General features: G+C 42.2%; 1 protein-coding gene across 1 annotated transcript in view; it reads left to right on the top strand.

The window, feature by feature from the left end:
• LOC124137444 (sodium-dependent multivitamin transporter-like) overlaps positions 1-16,378 on the top strand; it is a 28,672-nt gene extending 12,294 nt beyond the window's left edge. Inside the window, exons 6-16 of the mRNA XM_046503724.2 lie at positions 1,376-1,530; positions 1,849-1,989; positions 5,386-5,515; positions 7,444-7,532; positions 8,768-8,877; positions 10,599-10,666; positions 10,822-10,908; positions 11,578-11,762; positions 12,569-12,669; positions 12,811-12,929; positions 15,362-16,378. Of these exons, the coding sequence (XP_046359680.1) occupies positions 1,376-1,530; positions 1,849-1,989; positions 5,386-5,515; positions 7,444-7,532; positions 8,768-8,877; positions 10,599-10,666; positions 10,822-10,908; positions 11,578-11,762; positions 12,569-12,669; positions 12,811-12,929; positions 15,362-15,430 (1,254 nt within the window). The 3' untranslated portion in view covers positions 15,431-16,378. The remainder of the gene's footprint in view (positions 1-1,375; positions 1,531-1,848; positions 1,990-5,385; positions 5,516-7,443; positions 7,533-8,767; positions 8,878-10,598; positions 10,667-10,821; positions 10,909-11,577; positions 11,763-12,568; positions 12,670-12,810; positions 12,930-15,361) is intronic.
• The last annotated feature ends 1,110 nt before the right edge of the window (positions 16,379-17,488 follow it).

Raw genomic sequence — 17,488 nt, forward strand, 5'->3', positions numbered from 1 at the left:
GAGCCTGTGTGCAAAGTACTCTCTTTTACTGGCAGTTCAGTTCTGCGAAGTTTCAATGTAACGTCTTTTTCAACTTTGTGACCGCCTGTATATTTGACACAGCTTTTCTGCGCATTGTATGATAAACGCCATTGACAGGCGTATTGATGAATTACGTCAAGCGACAACTGGAGACCTGTGTTGTACAATCTACTGATGTTGCATCATCTGCCAGTAATACTGTAGATACAAGTTCACTTCAAATGATAAAACCCTTTTGTTGGTTTCTAGGCTAGTTGTCAAAACATCAATAAAGATAAGAAACATCAACTCCGCCTTGGCCAACACTTTGTTGGACTTGGAAGAAGTCACTGGTATAGCCATCATATCTCACACATGTGGAGTAATGCTTATGACGTGCGTTTGTGTGTGTGGCGTAATGCTCATGATGTGTGTTGGTGTATGTGCAGTTATACTTATGATGTGTGTTTGTATGTGTAGAGTTATACTTCTGTGTATTTGTGTGTGTGAAGTAATGCTTTTGACGTGTGTTAGCCAATGGAGAGTAACACTTATAGGATGTGCGTGTGTGTGTGTGTGTGTGTGTGTGTGTGTGTGTGTGTGTGTGTGTGTGTGTGTGTGTGTGTGTGTGCGTGCGTGTGTGTGCGTGCGTGTGTGTGCGTGCGTGTGTGCGTGTGTGTGTGTGTAATAATACTTGTGACGTGTGTGTGTGTGTGGAATAATACTGTGTATCAAGTAACGCTTATGACCTTTGTTTGGGTGTATAGAGTAACGCTGATTACATGTGTTTGTGTTTGTATGTAAAATATCGATTATGACACGCACGCGTGTGTGTGTGTGTTTGTTAATGTAGAGTATTACTTATGACGTCTGTTTGTGTGTGTGGTGTTATACTTTTGTCGTGTGTGTGTGGAGTAACGCTTATGATATGTGTTTATGTGTGTGGAGTTACACTTATGATGTGTGTTTGTGTGAGTAGAATAATACTTATGACGCCTGTTTCGGTGTATGGTGTAATGTTCAGGAAATGTGTTTGTGTTTGTTGTGTGCAAGGTTCATTGAGTGTGTTTCTGTGGCGCAGTGATTATTGTGTGTGTTGTAATTTAAATGACGTGTGTTTGTATGTTGCAGTGCTCCTAAATGAATGCTCCTGTTTGTGTGAGGGGAGTAATGCCTATGGCGTGCGTTGGTGTGAGGTCTAATGCTTATGAATTGTGTGGGTTGTGGAATGTTTATGATATGTGTATGACGCGCGTGTGTATTTGTGCGTGTTTGTGTGTGTCTTTGTGTATAGTATTTTGTGTTTGTGTTTTGTGTGCTTGGTGTAATTTGTGTTTGTGTTGGTGTAATGTTTACGACGTTTCTGTTGCCCCAGGGTGGGATGAAGGCTGTTCTGTGGGCAGACAGCTTCCAGGCCGTCCTCATCCTTGTCGGGCTGTTGTCTGCCTTCATCCAAGGCACTGTTGTCACAGACGGCCTCAAGAATGCGTGGGAAATAGCCAGTGAACACAGCCGGGTCTACTTCGATGAGTAAGGATGGCATTGTCAGCTGCAACAAGAACTGTCTGCAATCGTCAAATGTGTTCTTTTGTATTTAGCTGCATCATGGACTGTCTGCAAACGTCCAATATAATATTTTGTATTTAGCGGTAACTTGGACTGTCTATAAACGTCAAAATTATGTATTGTTTTCCGCTGCAGCAAGAACTGTCTGCAAACGTCCAACATATTATTTTGTGTTTAGCTGTAACATGGACTGTCTGCAAATGTCAATAAGTCTGGTGATGCTTTTATCTGGCACGAGAAATGTTATTTTAAGTAACCCAGATGTGCCTCTGTTTGCCTTAGTTTCAGCGTGAACCCCACGACGCGGCACTCCTTCTGGTCCGTGGCTGTGGGGGGCGGCATGATGTGGATGTCCTACTATGCCGTCAACCAGTGCCAGATACAGCGACTCCTCGCCTGTCCCACGCTCAGGAAGGCCCAGATGTAGGAACACATTTACTGCTGACTTCACATGAATGAGAGGCATGGTGGTCTGTCGGTCATTATCATGAATGTATGTTGAGGAATGGCATGAGGATATATTATATCATATAAACGAAATGAGAGTGCACTGTAATACAAAGAGTGTAGTATATGCTATGATAGTTCGATCAGTTGATTAGTTAATTAATAACATCGGGGAGTGTGCAGTATGTTATGAGTGAAGTAATAACATCGGGGAGTGAGCAGTATGTTATGAATGAAGTAATAACATCGGGGAGTGTGCAGTGTGTTATGAATGAAGTAATAACATCGGGGAGTGTGCAGTGTGTTATGAGTGAAGTAATAACATCGGGGAGTGTGCAGTATGTTATGAGTGAAGTAATAACATCGGGGAGTGTGCAGTATGTTATGAGTGAAGTAATAACATCGGGGAGTGTGCAGTATGTTATGAGTGAAGTAATAACATCGGGGAGTGTGCAGTTTGTTATGAATGAAGTAATAACATCGGGGAGTGTGCAGTATGCTATGAGTGAAGTAATAACATCGGGGAGTGTGCAGTATATTATGAGTGAAGTAATAACAACGGGGAGTGTGCAGCATGTTATGAGTGAAGTAATAACATCGGGGAGTGTGCAGTATGTTATGAGTGAAGTAATAACATCGGGGAGAGTGCAGTATGTCATGAATGAAGTAATAACATCGGGGAGTGTGCAGTATGTTATGAATGAAGTAATAACATCGGGGAGTGTGCAGTGTGTTAGGAGTGAAGTAATAACATCGGGGAGTGTGCAGTATGTTATGAATGAAGTAATAACATCGGGGAGTGTGCAGTGTGTTAGGAGTGAAGTAATAACATCGGGGAGTGTGCAGTATGTTATGAGTGAAGTAATAACATCGGGGAGTGTGCAGTATGTTATGAGTGAAGTAATAACATCGGGGAGTGTGCAGTATGCTATGAATGAAGTAATAACATAGGGGAGTGTGCAGTGTGTTATGAGTGAAGTAATAACATCGGGGAGTGTGCAGTGTGTTATGAGTGAAGTAATAACATCGGGGAGTGTGCAGTGTGTTATGAGTGAAGTAATAACATCGGGGAGTGTGCAGTATGTTATGAGTGAAGTAATAAAATCGGGGAGTGTGCAGTATGTTATGAATGAAGTAATAACATCGGGGAGTGTGCAGTGTGTTATGAATGAAGTAATAACATCGGGGAGTGTGCAGTATGTTATGAATGAAGTAATAACATCGGGGAGTTTGCAGTATTTTATGAGTGAAGTAATAACATCGGGGAGTGTCCAGTATGTTATGAGTGAAGTAATAACATCGGGGAGTGTGCAGTATGTTATGAATGAAGTAATAACATCGGGGAGTTTGCAGTTTGTTATGAATGAAGTAATAACATCGGGGAGTGTCCAGTATGTTATGAGTGAAGTAATAACATCGGGGAGTGTGCAGTTTGTTATGAGTGAAGTAATAACATCGGGGAGTGTGCAGTATGTTATGAGTGAAGTAATAACATCGGGGAGTGTGCAGTATGTTATGAGTGAAGTAATAACATCGGGGAGTGTGCAGTATGTTATGAGTGAAGTAATAACATCGGGGAGTGTGTAGTATGATATGAATGAAGTAATAACATATGGGAGTGTGCAGTGTGTTATGAGTTAAGTAATAACATCGGGGAGAGTGCAGTATGTTATGAATGAAGTTCTAACATCGGGGAGTGTGCAGTGTGTTATGAGTGAAGTAATAACATCGGGGAGTGTGCAGTATGTTATGAATGAAGTAATAACATCGGGGAGTGTGCAGTATGTTATGAATGAAGTAATAACATCGGGGAGTGTGCAGTGTGTTATGAGTGAAGTAATAACATCGGGGAGTGTGCAGTGTGTTATGAGTGAAGTAATAACATCGGGGAGTGTGCAGTATGTTATGAGTGAAGTAATAACATAGGGGAGTGTGCAGTGTGTTATGAATGAAGTAATACCATCGGGGAGTGTGCAGTGTGTTATGAGTGAAGTAATAACATCGGGGAGTGTGCAGTATATTATGAGTGAAGTAATAACATCGGGGAGTGTGCAGTGTGTTATGAGTGAAGTAATAACATCGGGGAGTGTGCAGTATGTTATGAATGAAGTAATAACATCGGGGAGTGTGCAGTATGTTATGAATGAAGTAATAACATAGGGGAGTGTGCAGTGTGTTATGAGTGAAGTAATAACATCGGGGAGTGTGCAGTGTGTTATGAGTGAAGTAATAACATCGGGGAGTGTGCAGTGTGTTATGAGTGAAGTAATAACATCGGGGAGTGTGCAGTATGTTATGAGTGAAGTAATAACATCGGGGAGTGTGCAGTGTGTTATGAGTGAATTAATAACATCGGGGAGTGTGCAGTATGTTATGAGTGAAGTAATAACATCGGGGAGTGTGCAGTGTGTTATGAGTGAAGTAATAACATCGGGGAGTGTGCAGTGTGTTATAAGTGAAGTAATAACATCGGGGAGTGTGCAGTTTGTTATGAGTGAAGTAATAACATCGGGGAGTGTGCAGTGTGTTATGAGTGAAGTAATTACATCGAGAAGTGTGCAGTGTGTTATGAGTGAAGTAATAACATCGGGGAGTGTGCAGTTTGTTATGAGTGAAGTAATAACATCGGGGAGTGTGCAGTGTGTTATGAATGAAGTAATAACATCGGGGAGTGTGCGGTATGTTATGAGTGAAGTAATAACATCGGGGAGTGTGCAGTATGTTATAAATGAAGTAATAACGTAGGGGAGTGTGCAATATGTTATGAGTGAAGTAATAACATCGGGGAGTGTACAGTGTGTTATGAATGGATGTTAAGGTTCGGAGAGAGTATTGAATCCATTGGGATGATAAGGCTTCAAGAGTGTGGCGTATGCTTTGTGTGGATGATAAGGCTTCAAACGTGTGGCGCATGCTTTGTGTGGATGATAAGGCTTCAAAAGTGCGGCGTATGCTATGTGTGGATGATGAGGCTTAAGGAATGTGGCATATCCATTGTGAGGATGATAAGGCCTCAAGAGTGTGGCGAATGCTATGTGTGGATGATAAGGCTTCAGGAGTGTGGCGTATGCTTTTTGTGGATGATAAGGCTTTAAGAGTGTAGCGTAAGCTTTGTGTGGATGATCAGGCTTAACGAATGTGGTGTATGTTATGAATGGATCATGACTATGCGGAGTTTACTCTATGCTACGACGTGATGCGAATGACTAAGGAGTGTAATGTTGGGACGGTCAAAACTTCTAAATCATATATTCTGCCTGCTATGAGGACATGTTGCGTCGTGTCAGGAATATTCCATGCTATCTAGGAACACGTCATCTATATCATTATTGTTACCGTAATCACCAGCACATTTCTGTTTCTTGTTTTCAGTGCAATATGGATTAACGCCCTGGGGCTTGCTGCCATAGTCAGTCTCTGCTGCCTCATCGGTGTTGTTATGTATGCCTTCTATAAAGACTGTCATCCCCTGCGGTATAACCTCATCAGCAGCACAGACGAGGTACAGTGTTATGTAGAGAGCATCATTCGTCATATAATATCATGCTCAGCACAGACGAGGTACAGTGTTATGTAGAGAGCATCATTCGTCATATAACATCATGCTCAGCACAGACGAGGTACAGTGTTATGTAGAGAGCATCATTCGTCATAAACATCATGCTCAGCACAGACGAGGTACAGTGTTATGTAGAGAGCATCATTCGTCATATAACATCATGCTCAGCACAGACGAGGTACAGTGTTATGCAGAGAGCATCATTCGTCATATAACATCATGCTCAGCACAGACTAGGTACAGTGTTATGTGGAGAGCATCATTCGTCATATAACATCATGCTCAGCACAGACGAGGTACAGTGTTATGTAGAGAGCATCATTCGTCATATAATATCATGCTCAGCACAGACGAGGTACAGTGTTATGTAGAGAGCATCATTCGTCATATAATATCATGCTCAGCACAGACGAGGTACAGTGTTATGTAGAGAGCATCCTTCGTCATATAACATCATGCTCAGCACAGACGAGGTACAGTGTTATGTAGAGAGCATCATTCGTCATATAACATCATGCTCAGCACAGACGAGGTACAGTGTTATGTAGAGAGCATCATTCGTCATATAACATCATGCTCAGCACAGACGAGGTAAAGGATTATGTAGAGAGCATCATTCGTTTTATAACATCATGCTCAGCACAGACGAGGTACAGTGTTATGTAGAGAGCATCATTCTTTATATAACATCATGCTCAGCACAGACGAGGTACAGTGTTATGTAGAGAGCATCATTCTTTATATAACATCATGCTCAGCACAGACGAGGTACAGTGTTATGTAGAGAGCATCATTCGTCATATAACATCATGCTCAGCACAGACGAGGTACAGTGTTATGTAGAGAGCATCATTCGTCATATAACATCATGCTCAGCACAGACGAGGTACAGTGTTATGTAGAGAGCATCATTCTTTATATAACATCGTGCTCAGCACAGACGAGGTACAGTGTTATGTAGAGAGCATCATTCTTTATATAACATCATGCTCAGCACAGACTAGGTACAGTGTTATGTAGAGAGCATCATTCTTTATATAACATCATGCTCAGCACAGACGAGGTACAGTGTTATGTAGAGAGCATCATTCTTTATATAACATCATGCTCAGCACAGACGAGGTACAGTGTTATGTAGAGAGCATCATTCGTCATATAACATCATGCTCAGCACAGACGAGGTACAGTGTTACGTAGAGAGCATCATTCTTTATATAACATCATGCTCAGCACAGACGAGGTACAGTGTTATGTAGAGAGCATCATTCTTTATATAACATCATGCTCAGCACAGACGAGGTACAGTGTTACGTAGAGAGCATCATTCTTTATATAACATCATGCTCAGCACAGACGAGGTACAGTGTTACGTAGAGAGCATCATTCTTTATATAACATCATGCTCAGCACAGACGAGGTACAGTGTTATGTAGAGAGCATCATTCTTTATATAACATCATGCTCAGCACAGACGAGGTACAGTGTTACGTAGAGAGCATCATTCTTTATATAACATCATGCTCAGCACAGACGAGGTACAGTGTTATGTAGAGAGCATCATTCTTTATATAACATCATGCTCAGCACAGACGAGGTACAGTGTTATGTAGAGAGAGACGGGAAACATGCCCTCTATGACCTCACCAGCAGCACAGACGCGTGACAGTGTCACGTGGAGAGAGGGTTTAGCAAAGAGATATGATGAACAAAGTGATTCATTAAGATTCGATGTGTATCATTTCCAGGAGTCCACATGCCAGATATATGCTATTAAAGGTCAATTGAGCTATTGCATGGTTCACGCGATACACGAACTATCGTTGTCATTCCGGCAGACAAGCAGGCAACCTTACCTTGACATTGTATTGCAGTTACTCCCTCTATTCGTGATGGACATCCTGGGGCACCTGCCTGGTCTGCCTGGTATCTTCCTGTCCTGCATCTTCAGTGGCAGTCTCAGGTAAAATAATATCATATTTATATATACCATGCAGTCACATTCTCAGTTACATCAATGTAGCGACCGATTTGGGACACCATTGTCTGAATGAACATTTAATTCCAAAGGCTAATTAGCCTGTAGCCATGACATATACGTGCCTTGAAACACTTGATTGCCGTTATTTATAAGATGCTTATACCAATTGTTAATCCCCATTGTATTGTACATCGATTGTCTGCCATAGTGTTTGTATATGTATAGCGTATGTATATATCTACCTGTATAAAGTAAATTTGCATATACTGCAACCCATCGTCTCCTAGTTGTCACTTCGAACCACACGCTGACCCGTTACATATAGAAGTATCCAAATAACATTAATCAACGTCACACCAGGGCGTCATTGATACTAAGCAGTGGTAGTCTCATGAACCGCAATATCATATTTATAAATACCATACATAGGCAGTCTCAGTTACAGCAATATCTTATTTATAAATACAATACACAGGCAGTGTCAAGTACAGTAATATCATATTTATATATACAATACAATGGCAGTCTAAAATATAAAAATATGGTATTTATATATTCCATATAGTGCCAGTCTCGCGTGAACTATTGATGTTATCTTTTATTGGAAAACTATTGACTTTGCCAAGCACTGGCCTTCTATTGGCGGTGTCTACTACTGGTGAACTATTGACGTTATCTACTACTGGTGAACTGTTGACGTTATCTACTACTGGTGTACTATTTGCGTTGTCTACTACTGTTGAACTATTGTCGTTATTTTGCTACTGTTGAACTATTGACGTTATTTATTACTGGTGAACTACTGACGTTATTTTGCTACTAGTGAACTATTGACGTTATTTTGCTACTGGTAAACTATTGACGTTATCTATTACTGGTGTACTATTGGCGTTGTCTACTTCTGTTGAACTATTGACGTTATTTTGCTACTCGTGAACTATTGACGTTATTTATTACTGGTGAACTATTGACGTTATTTTGCTACTGTTGAACTATTGACGTTATTTTGCTACTGGTGAACTATTGACGTTATTTTGCTACTGTAAACTATTGACGTTATTTGCTACTGGTAAACTATTGACGTTATCTATAACTGGTGGACTAATGACGTTATCTACTACTGGTGGTCTAATGACGTTATCTACTACTGGTGAACAACCCCAACGCTCACCATGTATCTAATATTGGTGAACTATATTGCTATCATTGTTCTGCAGCTCGTTGTCCTCCGGTATAAACGCCCTGTCCGCTGTGGTGCTCCAAGACTACATTAGGCCTTTTACTTCTGTCACCAACCTTCAAGCTACAATCATCACAAAGTGTTCAGGTGAGTTTGGTAGGAAGAAACGTCTTTGGGAGCATGTACTCGTGAATATTCAATTCTGGATGTGTTTCAGCTAATCTGTGTCTGGATGTGTTTCATCTAATCTGTGTCTGGACGTGGTTCAGCTAATCTGTGTCTGGATGTGTTTCAGCTAATCTGTGTCTGGATGTGTTTCAGCTAATCTGTGTCTGGATGTGGTTCAGCTAATCTGTGTCTGGATGTGTTTCAGCTAATCTGTGTCTGGATGTGATTGAGCAGTATGTGTCTGGATGTGTTTCCGCTAATCTGTGTCTGGACGTGTTTTAGCAGTTTGTGTCTGGATGTGTTTCAGCTAATCTGTGTCTGGATGTGTTTTAGCAGTTTGTGTCTGGATGTGTTTCACCTAATCTGTGTCTGGACGTGTTTTAGCAGTTTGTGTCTGGATGTGTTTCAGCTAATCTGTGTCTGGACGTGTTTTAGCAGTTTGTGTCTGGATGTGTTTCAGCTAATCTGTGTCTGGATGTGTTTTAGCTAAACTGTGTCTGGACGTGGTTGAGCAGTATGTGTCTGGATGTGTTCCAGCTAATCTGTGTCTGAATGTATTTCAGCTAATCTGTGCCTTGATGTGGTTCAGCTAATCTGTGTCTGGATGTGTTTCAGCTAATCTGTGTCTGGATGTGGTTGAGCTAATCTGTGTCTGGATGTGGTTCAGCTAATCTGTGTCTGGATGTGTTTCAGCTAATCTGTGTCTGGATGTGGTTAAGCAGTATGTGTCTGGATGTGGTTCAGCTAATCTGTGTCTGGATTTGGTTCAGCTAATCTGTGTCTGGATGTGTTTCAGCTAATCTGTGTCTGGATGTGTTTCAGCTAATCTGTGTCTGGATGTGTTTTAGCTAAACTGTGTCTGGACGTGGTTGAGCAGTATGTGTCTGGATGTGTTCCAGCTAATCTGTGTCTGGATGTGGTTCAGCTAATCTGTGTCTGGATTTGGTTCAGCTAATCTGTGTCTGGATTTGGTTCAGCTAATCTGTGTCTGGATTTGGTTCAGCTAATCTGTGTCTGGATGTGTTTCAGCTCATCTGTGTCTGGATGTGTTTTAGCTAATCTGTGTCTAGACGTGTTTCACCTAATCTGTGTCTGGATGTGTTTCAGCTAATCTGTGTCTGGATGTGGTTGAGCAGTATGTGTCTGGATGTGGTTCAGCTAATCTGTGTCTGGATTTGGTTCAGCTAATCTGTGTCTGGATGTGTTTCAGCTAATCTATGTCTGGATGTGGTTGAGCAGTATGTGTCTGGATGTGGTTCAGCTAATCTGTGTCTGGATTTGGTTCAGCTAATCTGTGTCTGGATGTGGTTCAGCTAATCTGTGTCTGGATTTGGTTCAGCTAATCTGTGTCTGGATGTGTTTCAGCTAATCTATGTCTGGATGTGGTTGAGCAGTATGTGTCTGGATGTGGTTCAGCTAATCTGTGTCTGGATTTGGTTCAGCTAATCTGTGTCTGGATGTGGTTTAGCTAATCTGTGTCTGGATGTGTTTCAGCTAATCTATGTCTGGATGTGGTTGAGCAGTATGTGTCTGGATGTGGTTCAGCTAATCTGTGTCTGGATTTGGTTCAGCTAATCTGTGTCTGGATGTGTTTCAGCTTTTCTGTATCAGGATGTTTTTCAGTTAATCTATGTCGGGATGCGTTTCAGACTTCTGTATTTTACTGTGTTCCAGCTAATCTGTGCCTCAATTTGTTTCAGCTGCCTGTTTTGGCTTTCTCTGCATCGGACTAGCATTTGTTGCGTCGACACTTGGAAATGTACTGCAGGTAAAATCACTATTTTAAACATTCTGATAAATTTACTTAAACTCCTCACTCAAATAACTCAGTATTCATAAATTGCCTTGTGTCCTTAACAGAAAAGGATAAACGTGATTTCTTCTGCAATATTACCTATATTAACGATGGTTGCATGATTTCAGATTTCCTATGCCATTCTTAGTACTTTGGATGGACCGCTCTTTGGAATATTTATCCTGGGAATGTTTTTCCCTCGAGCTAATAAATGGGTGAGTTGTATACACTGTAACATACGCAACAGTTTTCATACTGAGTTGTGCGCAAACCATGACTTAATTTCTGTCACACAGCACTATAAACATAGGAATTACTACACAGCTCTATATTAAGCATTAGGATTACAACACAGCTCTGTGAAAATAAGTATTACTACATAACATTATGAGTATTACTACATAACACTACAGATAACCATTAGCATTATCACTTTATACTGCATATATAACCATTTGGCTTTGCCATATATAGGATTGCCACATAGCAATATAACCATTAGGATTGCCACATAGCAATATAACCATTAGGATTACAACATATCACTTTATATCATAATTGGGATTGCTACGTTGCAGTACAACCATTAGGGTTGTTACACCCTCTAATAAGAAACTGTCGGGATAAAAAGCACTCTTCATTGAAGTAACTCGGGTGGGTGGGGTGGGGTGGGGGTGGGGGGGGTGGGTCTATATGCAACATGAGGTAACGGTCGTGAGAATAACATTCGTGAATAAACTATATGGAAATAACTTGCTTAATAGGCATTACTGTAAAGCGACGTTTCGGTATATGTCCTTGTACCGTTGTCAACCAAGTAGTTAGCCATACATCCATACATTGTGTCTACTTCATGTGGAAACATACAACATCCTTGGTTTCAGGGTGCATTGTCCGGATACATAAGCGGACTTCTCTTCTTGTCGTGGTTGGCTATTGGAGCCTACATGTATGACGTCAACACGCCGATGTCTCACTTCTCCGTACATGGCTGCAACTGGAACGTCACCAACTCCACTGCTCCGACATCAGCTACCTCACCTGCAAACAATACCGAGTTGACCAAAGTGTAGGTGCAATGAATAAACTGGTCATCTAAAACCTCGAAAATTCTTAGATACACTCTATCCAACACCTGAGCTATAATCCGCAGACGGTGGTGGATCAGTTTGCCCCAGTGGGCAGTAGGGATGGAAGGTCATGTCAAGGGTGAGTTTAGGGGTTCAGCATCATATCCAGGGTGGGAGTAGAGGTGGAACTGCATATCCAGGGTGGGAGTAGAGGTGGAACGTCATGTCCAGAGTGAGTGTAGGGGTAGAACATCTTATCCAGGATGGGTATAGGGGTGGAGCATCATATCCAGGGTGGGAGTAGAGGTGGAACAACATATCCAGGATGGGTGTAAGGGTGGAGCATCATATCCAGGGTTGAGCATCATATCCAGGGTGCGAGTAGGGGTGGAACGTCATATCCAGCGTGGGAGTAGAGGTGGAACGTCATATCCAGGGTAGGTGTAGGGGTGGAACAGCATATCCAGGGTAGGTGTAGGGGTGGAACAGCATATCCAGGGTGGGAGTAGAGGTAGAACTGCATATCCAGGGTGGGAGTAGAGGTGGAACAGCATATCCAGGGTGGGAGTAAGGGTGGAGCATCATATCAAACATGGGAGTAGAGGTGGAACGTGATATCCAGGGAGGGTGTAGGGGTGAAACAGTATATCCAGGGTGGGTCTAGGGGTGGAGCATCATATCCAAGGTGGAGCATCATATCCAGGGTTGATGTAGAGGTAGAACGTCGTCTCCGATGTTTGCGTAGGGCTGTAGGGTGAGCCATCTCCTCCAGGACTTCCTGTCATAATGATATGTATGTTTTCAGAGACGACCACCTCGGCATCTACCGCCTCTCTTATCTCTACTACACGGCTACCGGCGCCTTCGTCAACGTAGTTGTTGGAATCATCGTTAGTCTCATCACGGGTATGCTCTATTCCATCGCTCTTACTTCTCAGTCTCTGTGATAACTGCCCTACTCGATACAATGATGTAATGTGACGAGACAACGTGACGATGTGGCGGTTATCAATGTGTCACTGGTGTATGCTCCTTTCTTCAAAACAGGGTACGGCAAGCCGGTCACCACGGACCCAAAGCTGATATCTCCAATCATCAACACCATATTCCCTTGTTTGCCGAAGAAACTTAAAAAGAAGTTCAGCTACACAGCTGTAGAGACAGAGGTATGTGGTGACTGTAGAAATAGGGTGAGAGGAACATTTCACTGCTGTCGAGATAGAGGTATGTGGTGACTGTAGAGATAGGTGTGGGGAACATTTCACCGCTGTCGAGATAGAGGTATGTGGTGACTGTAGACATTGGGTGAGAGGACCATTTCACTGCTGTCGAGATAAAGGTATGTGGTGACTGTAGACATAGGGAGAGAGGAACATTTCACTGCTGTCGAGATAGAGGTATGTGGTGACTGTCGAGACAGAGGTATGTGGTGATTGTAGACATAGGGTGAGAGGAACATTTCACTCCTGTCGAGACAGAGGTATGTGGTGACTGTAGAGATAGGTGTGGGGAACATTTCACTGCTGTTGAGATAGAGGTATGTGGTGACTGTCGAGATAGAGGTATGTGGTGACTGTAGAGATAGGGTGAGAGGAACATTTCACTGCTGTCGAGATAGAGGTATGTGGTGACTGTAGGGATAGGTGTGAGGAACATTTCACTGCTGTCGAGATAGAGGTATGTGGTGTGTGTAGCGATAGGGTATGAGGAACATTTCACCGCTGTTGAGATAGAGGTATGTGGTGATTGTAGCGATAGGGTGTGTGGAACATTTCACTGCTGTCGAGATAGAGGTATGTGGTGATTGTAGCGATAGGGTGTGAGGAACATTTCACCGCTGTCGAGATAGAGGTATGTGATGACTGTAGACATAGGGTGAGAGGAACATTTCACCACTGTCGAGATAGAGGTTTGTGGTGACTGTAGACATAGGGTGTGAGGGACATTTCACTGCTGTCGAGATAGAGGTATGTGGTGATTGTAGCGATAGGGTGTGAGGAACATTTCACTGCTGTCGAGATAGAGGTATGTGGTGACTGTAGCGATAGGATGTGAGGAACATTTCACTGCTGTCGAGATAGAGGTATGTGGTGACTGTAGACATAGGGTGAGAGGAACATTTCACCACTGTCGAGATAGAGGTTTGTGGTGACTGTAGACATAGGGTGTGAGGGACATTTCACTGCTGTCGAGATAGAGGTATGTGGTGATTGTAGCGATAGGGTGTGAGGAACATTTCACTGCTGTCGAGATAGAGGTATGTGGTGACTGTAGCGATAGGATGTGAGGAACATTTCACTGCTGTCGAGATAGAGGTATGTGGTGACTGTAGACATAGGGTGAGAGGAACATTTCACCACTGTCGAGATAGAGATATGTGGTGACTGTAGAGATGGGTTAGAGGAACATTTCACCGCTGTCGAGATAGAGGTATGTGGTGACTGTAGACATAGGTTGAGAGGAACATTTCACCACTGTCGAGATAGAGGTTTGTGGTGACTGTAGACATAGGGTGTGAGGGACATTTCACTGCTGTCGAGATAGAGGTATGTGGTGATTGTAGCGATAGGGTGTGAGGAACATTTCACTGCTGTCGAGATAGAGGTATGTGGTGACTGTAGCGATAGGATGTGAGGAACATTTCACTGCTGTCGAGATAGAGGTATGTGGTGATTGTAGCGATAGGGTGTGAGGAACATTTCACTGCTGTCGAGATAGAGGTATGTGGTGATTGTAGCGATAGGGTGTGAGGAACATTTCACTGCTGTCGAGATAGAGATATGTGGTGACTGTAGAGATAGGGTGAGAGGAACATTTCACCGCTGTCGAGATAGAGGTATGTGGTGACTGTAGACATAGGTTGAGAGGAACATTTCACCACTGTCGAGATAGAGGTTTGTGGTGACTGTAGACATAGGGTGTGAGGGACATTTCACTGCTGTCGAGATAGAGGTATGTGGTGATTGTAGCGATAGGGTGTGAGGAACATTTCACTGCTGTCGAGATAGAGGTATGTGGTGACTGTAGCGATAGGATGTGAGGAACATTTCACTGCTGTCGAGATAGAGGTATGTGGTGATTGTAGCGATAGGGTGTGAGGAACATTTCACTGCTGTCGAGATAGAGGTATGTGGTGATTGTAGCGATAGGGTGTGAGGAACATTTCACTGCTGTCGAGATAGAGATATGTGGTGACTGTAGAGATAGGGTGAGAGGAACATTTCACTGCTGTCGAGATAGAGGTATGTGGTTTTTGTAGCAATAGGGTGTGAGGAACATTTCACTGCTGTCGAGATAGAGGTATGTGGTGTTTGTAGCGATAGGGTGTGAGGAACATTTCACTGCTGTCGAGATAGAGGTATGTGGTGACTGTAGAGATAGGGTGAGAGGAACATTTCACTGCTGTCGAGATAGAGGTACATGTATGTGGTGACTGTAGAGATAGGGTGAGAGGAACATTTCACTGCTGTCGAGATAGAGGTATGTGGTGACTGTAGAGATATGGTGTAAGCATTAGTTAGCTGTAGATATAAAGATGCGTGCTTGATATTGATTCCATATCTATGTTTATAATATTTCTGGTACTCTTCTGTTACAGCCACACCCCGACATACACATATTGGAGCAAGTGCCAGATAAGAAAATGTCCACTGGTGTGTTTCTGTGACCGCCGAGTTGTTTCCGGGGATGGAAAACAAAGAACAGATTGCTTGGTGATGTATCCAGCTTAATGTACACAGCCTGGAGCTGGCGAACAGTGATTGGCAACAAATAAGGTTGTCCTTCCTTGACCCAGATTCGAACTGCATTCACCGGACACATCATGACCTCATGCAAAGAGGTAGTTAGACTAACACTGCTGGTAACTCACTCGAGTTGGGGAGCCAGAACAGATTCCTCTTTCAATCTGAAATTAGTAAACTCAAAGATCGCATTTCAGGCGTGGACGCCGGTTGTGACATCTGCCGTGTGGGTGGGTGATGCTTCGTGTCGGCCACAGGTGGCACAGTTGTCTGTGCAGACGTGTCTCTGAACCAGACATCTTTAAGACTTTAAAGAATTGCTGCAATAGATGTACAAAGCTGAAGAAATCACAAGGCCTGGTATTTGTGCGATAGATCTTTCAATATAATGGCTCTTCATTATGTGTGTTTGTACAGTAAATCTGCAAAATATGTGACACATTAGGCAGGTGTTGTTTCTATTTCTCCTGTTCGTGTTTATTCTGTTCAAGAACACCTGGTGTCATCACTGAATTTCACTGATCCATCCATATAATTTTCATCAACAGTCTGCCTTCTGCGCCTATCACGGCAGATGATCGAGACGGGTAGGTCCCTGGCGATGACGTTTTATATTCGACACGAACACGTCGTACTCTGTAGAGTCACAGTGGACTCCGACTGTCTCTAGACACTTACACGTCACAGTCACTAGATGTGTAGACTGCAGCTGCAGTATAAAGTTTAACATGAACTTGAAGTTTAGGTGCATTATGTCGTATGGGTACAGGTTGTAAAGAGTATTGTTACATTTCCTGTCATATAACAATTTCGTCTCATCAAGTGACCTTATAAAACATCATCTTTGTCAGATTCGCGAGATAAAATAAGCATTTGACAAAATGTTTTATTCCCTATTTGCTTACCGATATATATATATATATATATATATATATATATATATATATATATATATATATATATATATATATATATATATATATATAAGAATGGGAAAGTGGGAAATAAAGTAATACATCTTTCAATACACACTAATATTCATGAAGACATCTCCTCGACTTAATTCTGATTCACAAATTGCACGTGTACGATAGTGCACAACGCACTATGTTAATGTTTGCGTGTTTATTGTGAGCATGATACCTGCATCCCTGGTGTTTTTAATGTGACCCTCACACTGACAGATATAGTTAGAAACTTTGTGAATTTCACTGCTCACTCAGACACTAACATGTTAGCAGAATTTACAAATCAGTAAATATTGTTTGTACCAAGTGGCCTATTGTCACTAACTACAACGTGTTAAGTAGTAATTATACATACTTTCATTGTCAGCTTTCTGTATGAGAGATATGCTATTTGGCATACAGCAACAAAACACACTGATGAACACGAAGAATTTTAAACCGGTATGATTCGAAACTGCAACCTCGTCCGTCACGCTACCACCGGAGACTGTCGTCATCACAAGTGTCAAATGTCCTATTCACCATTATCTTGGTTTATTTGTACATTTATATGCTAATATTGTACCAAGTTCGTTGTAGGTCACGGTTGTATATGTGTTATGTATGTGCTCGTGAATCTGATTTGCACATCTAATTTCAATATATTTCATACATCTTATCCGTATTTGACAGCCTGATGATAAGCACTCTATTAAAAATGTTTAAATTTTAAAGATGTTGGGATTATGCAGATGTTGTGTTCAGGTGGTTTTAAGGCTAGGAGGCGATACAACAAATGATATATTTGGGTTTCAAATAAAGTTTCTTTGTAAAGTACATGTTTGAGTACGTTTGGGTTTGAGTCCCATCCGGGATTTGAACCCACACTCTCAGAGTGTGCCACATATTCGCCAGCACACAAAGTCAGCTATCTGACCCACTCAGCCACCGAGGCTTCCACAAAATAAGGCGATATCTCATTTCATGTGTGACCCTAAACGTGTTTAGAAAGAACACAATTTAATAGGTAATATT

This window comes from Haliotis rufescens, unplaced genomic scaffold (assembly GCF_023055435.1).
Source record: "Haliotis rufescens isolate VD_foot unplaced genomic scaffold, xgHalRufe1.0.p SCAF_26, whole genome shotgun sequence".
Classification (NCBI taxonomy): Eukaryota; Metazoa; Mollusca; class Gastropoda; order Lepetellida; family Haliotidae; genus Haliotis; species Haliotis rufescens.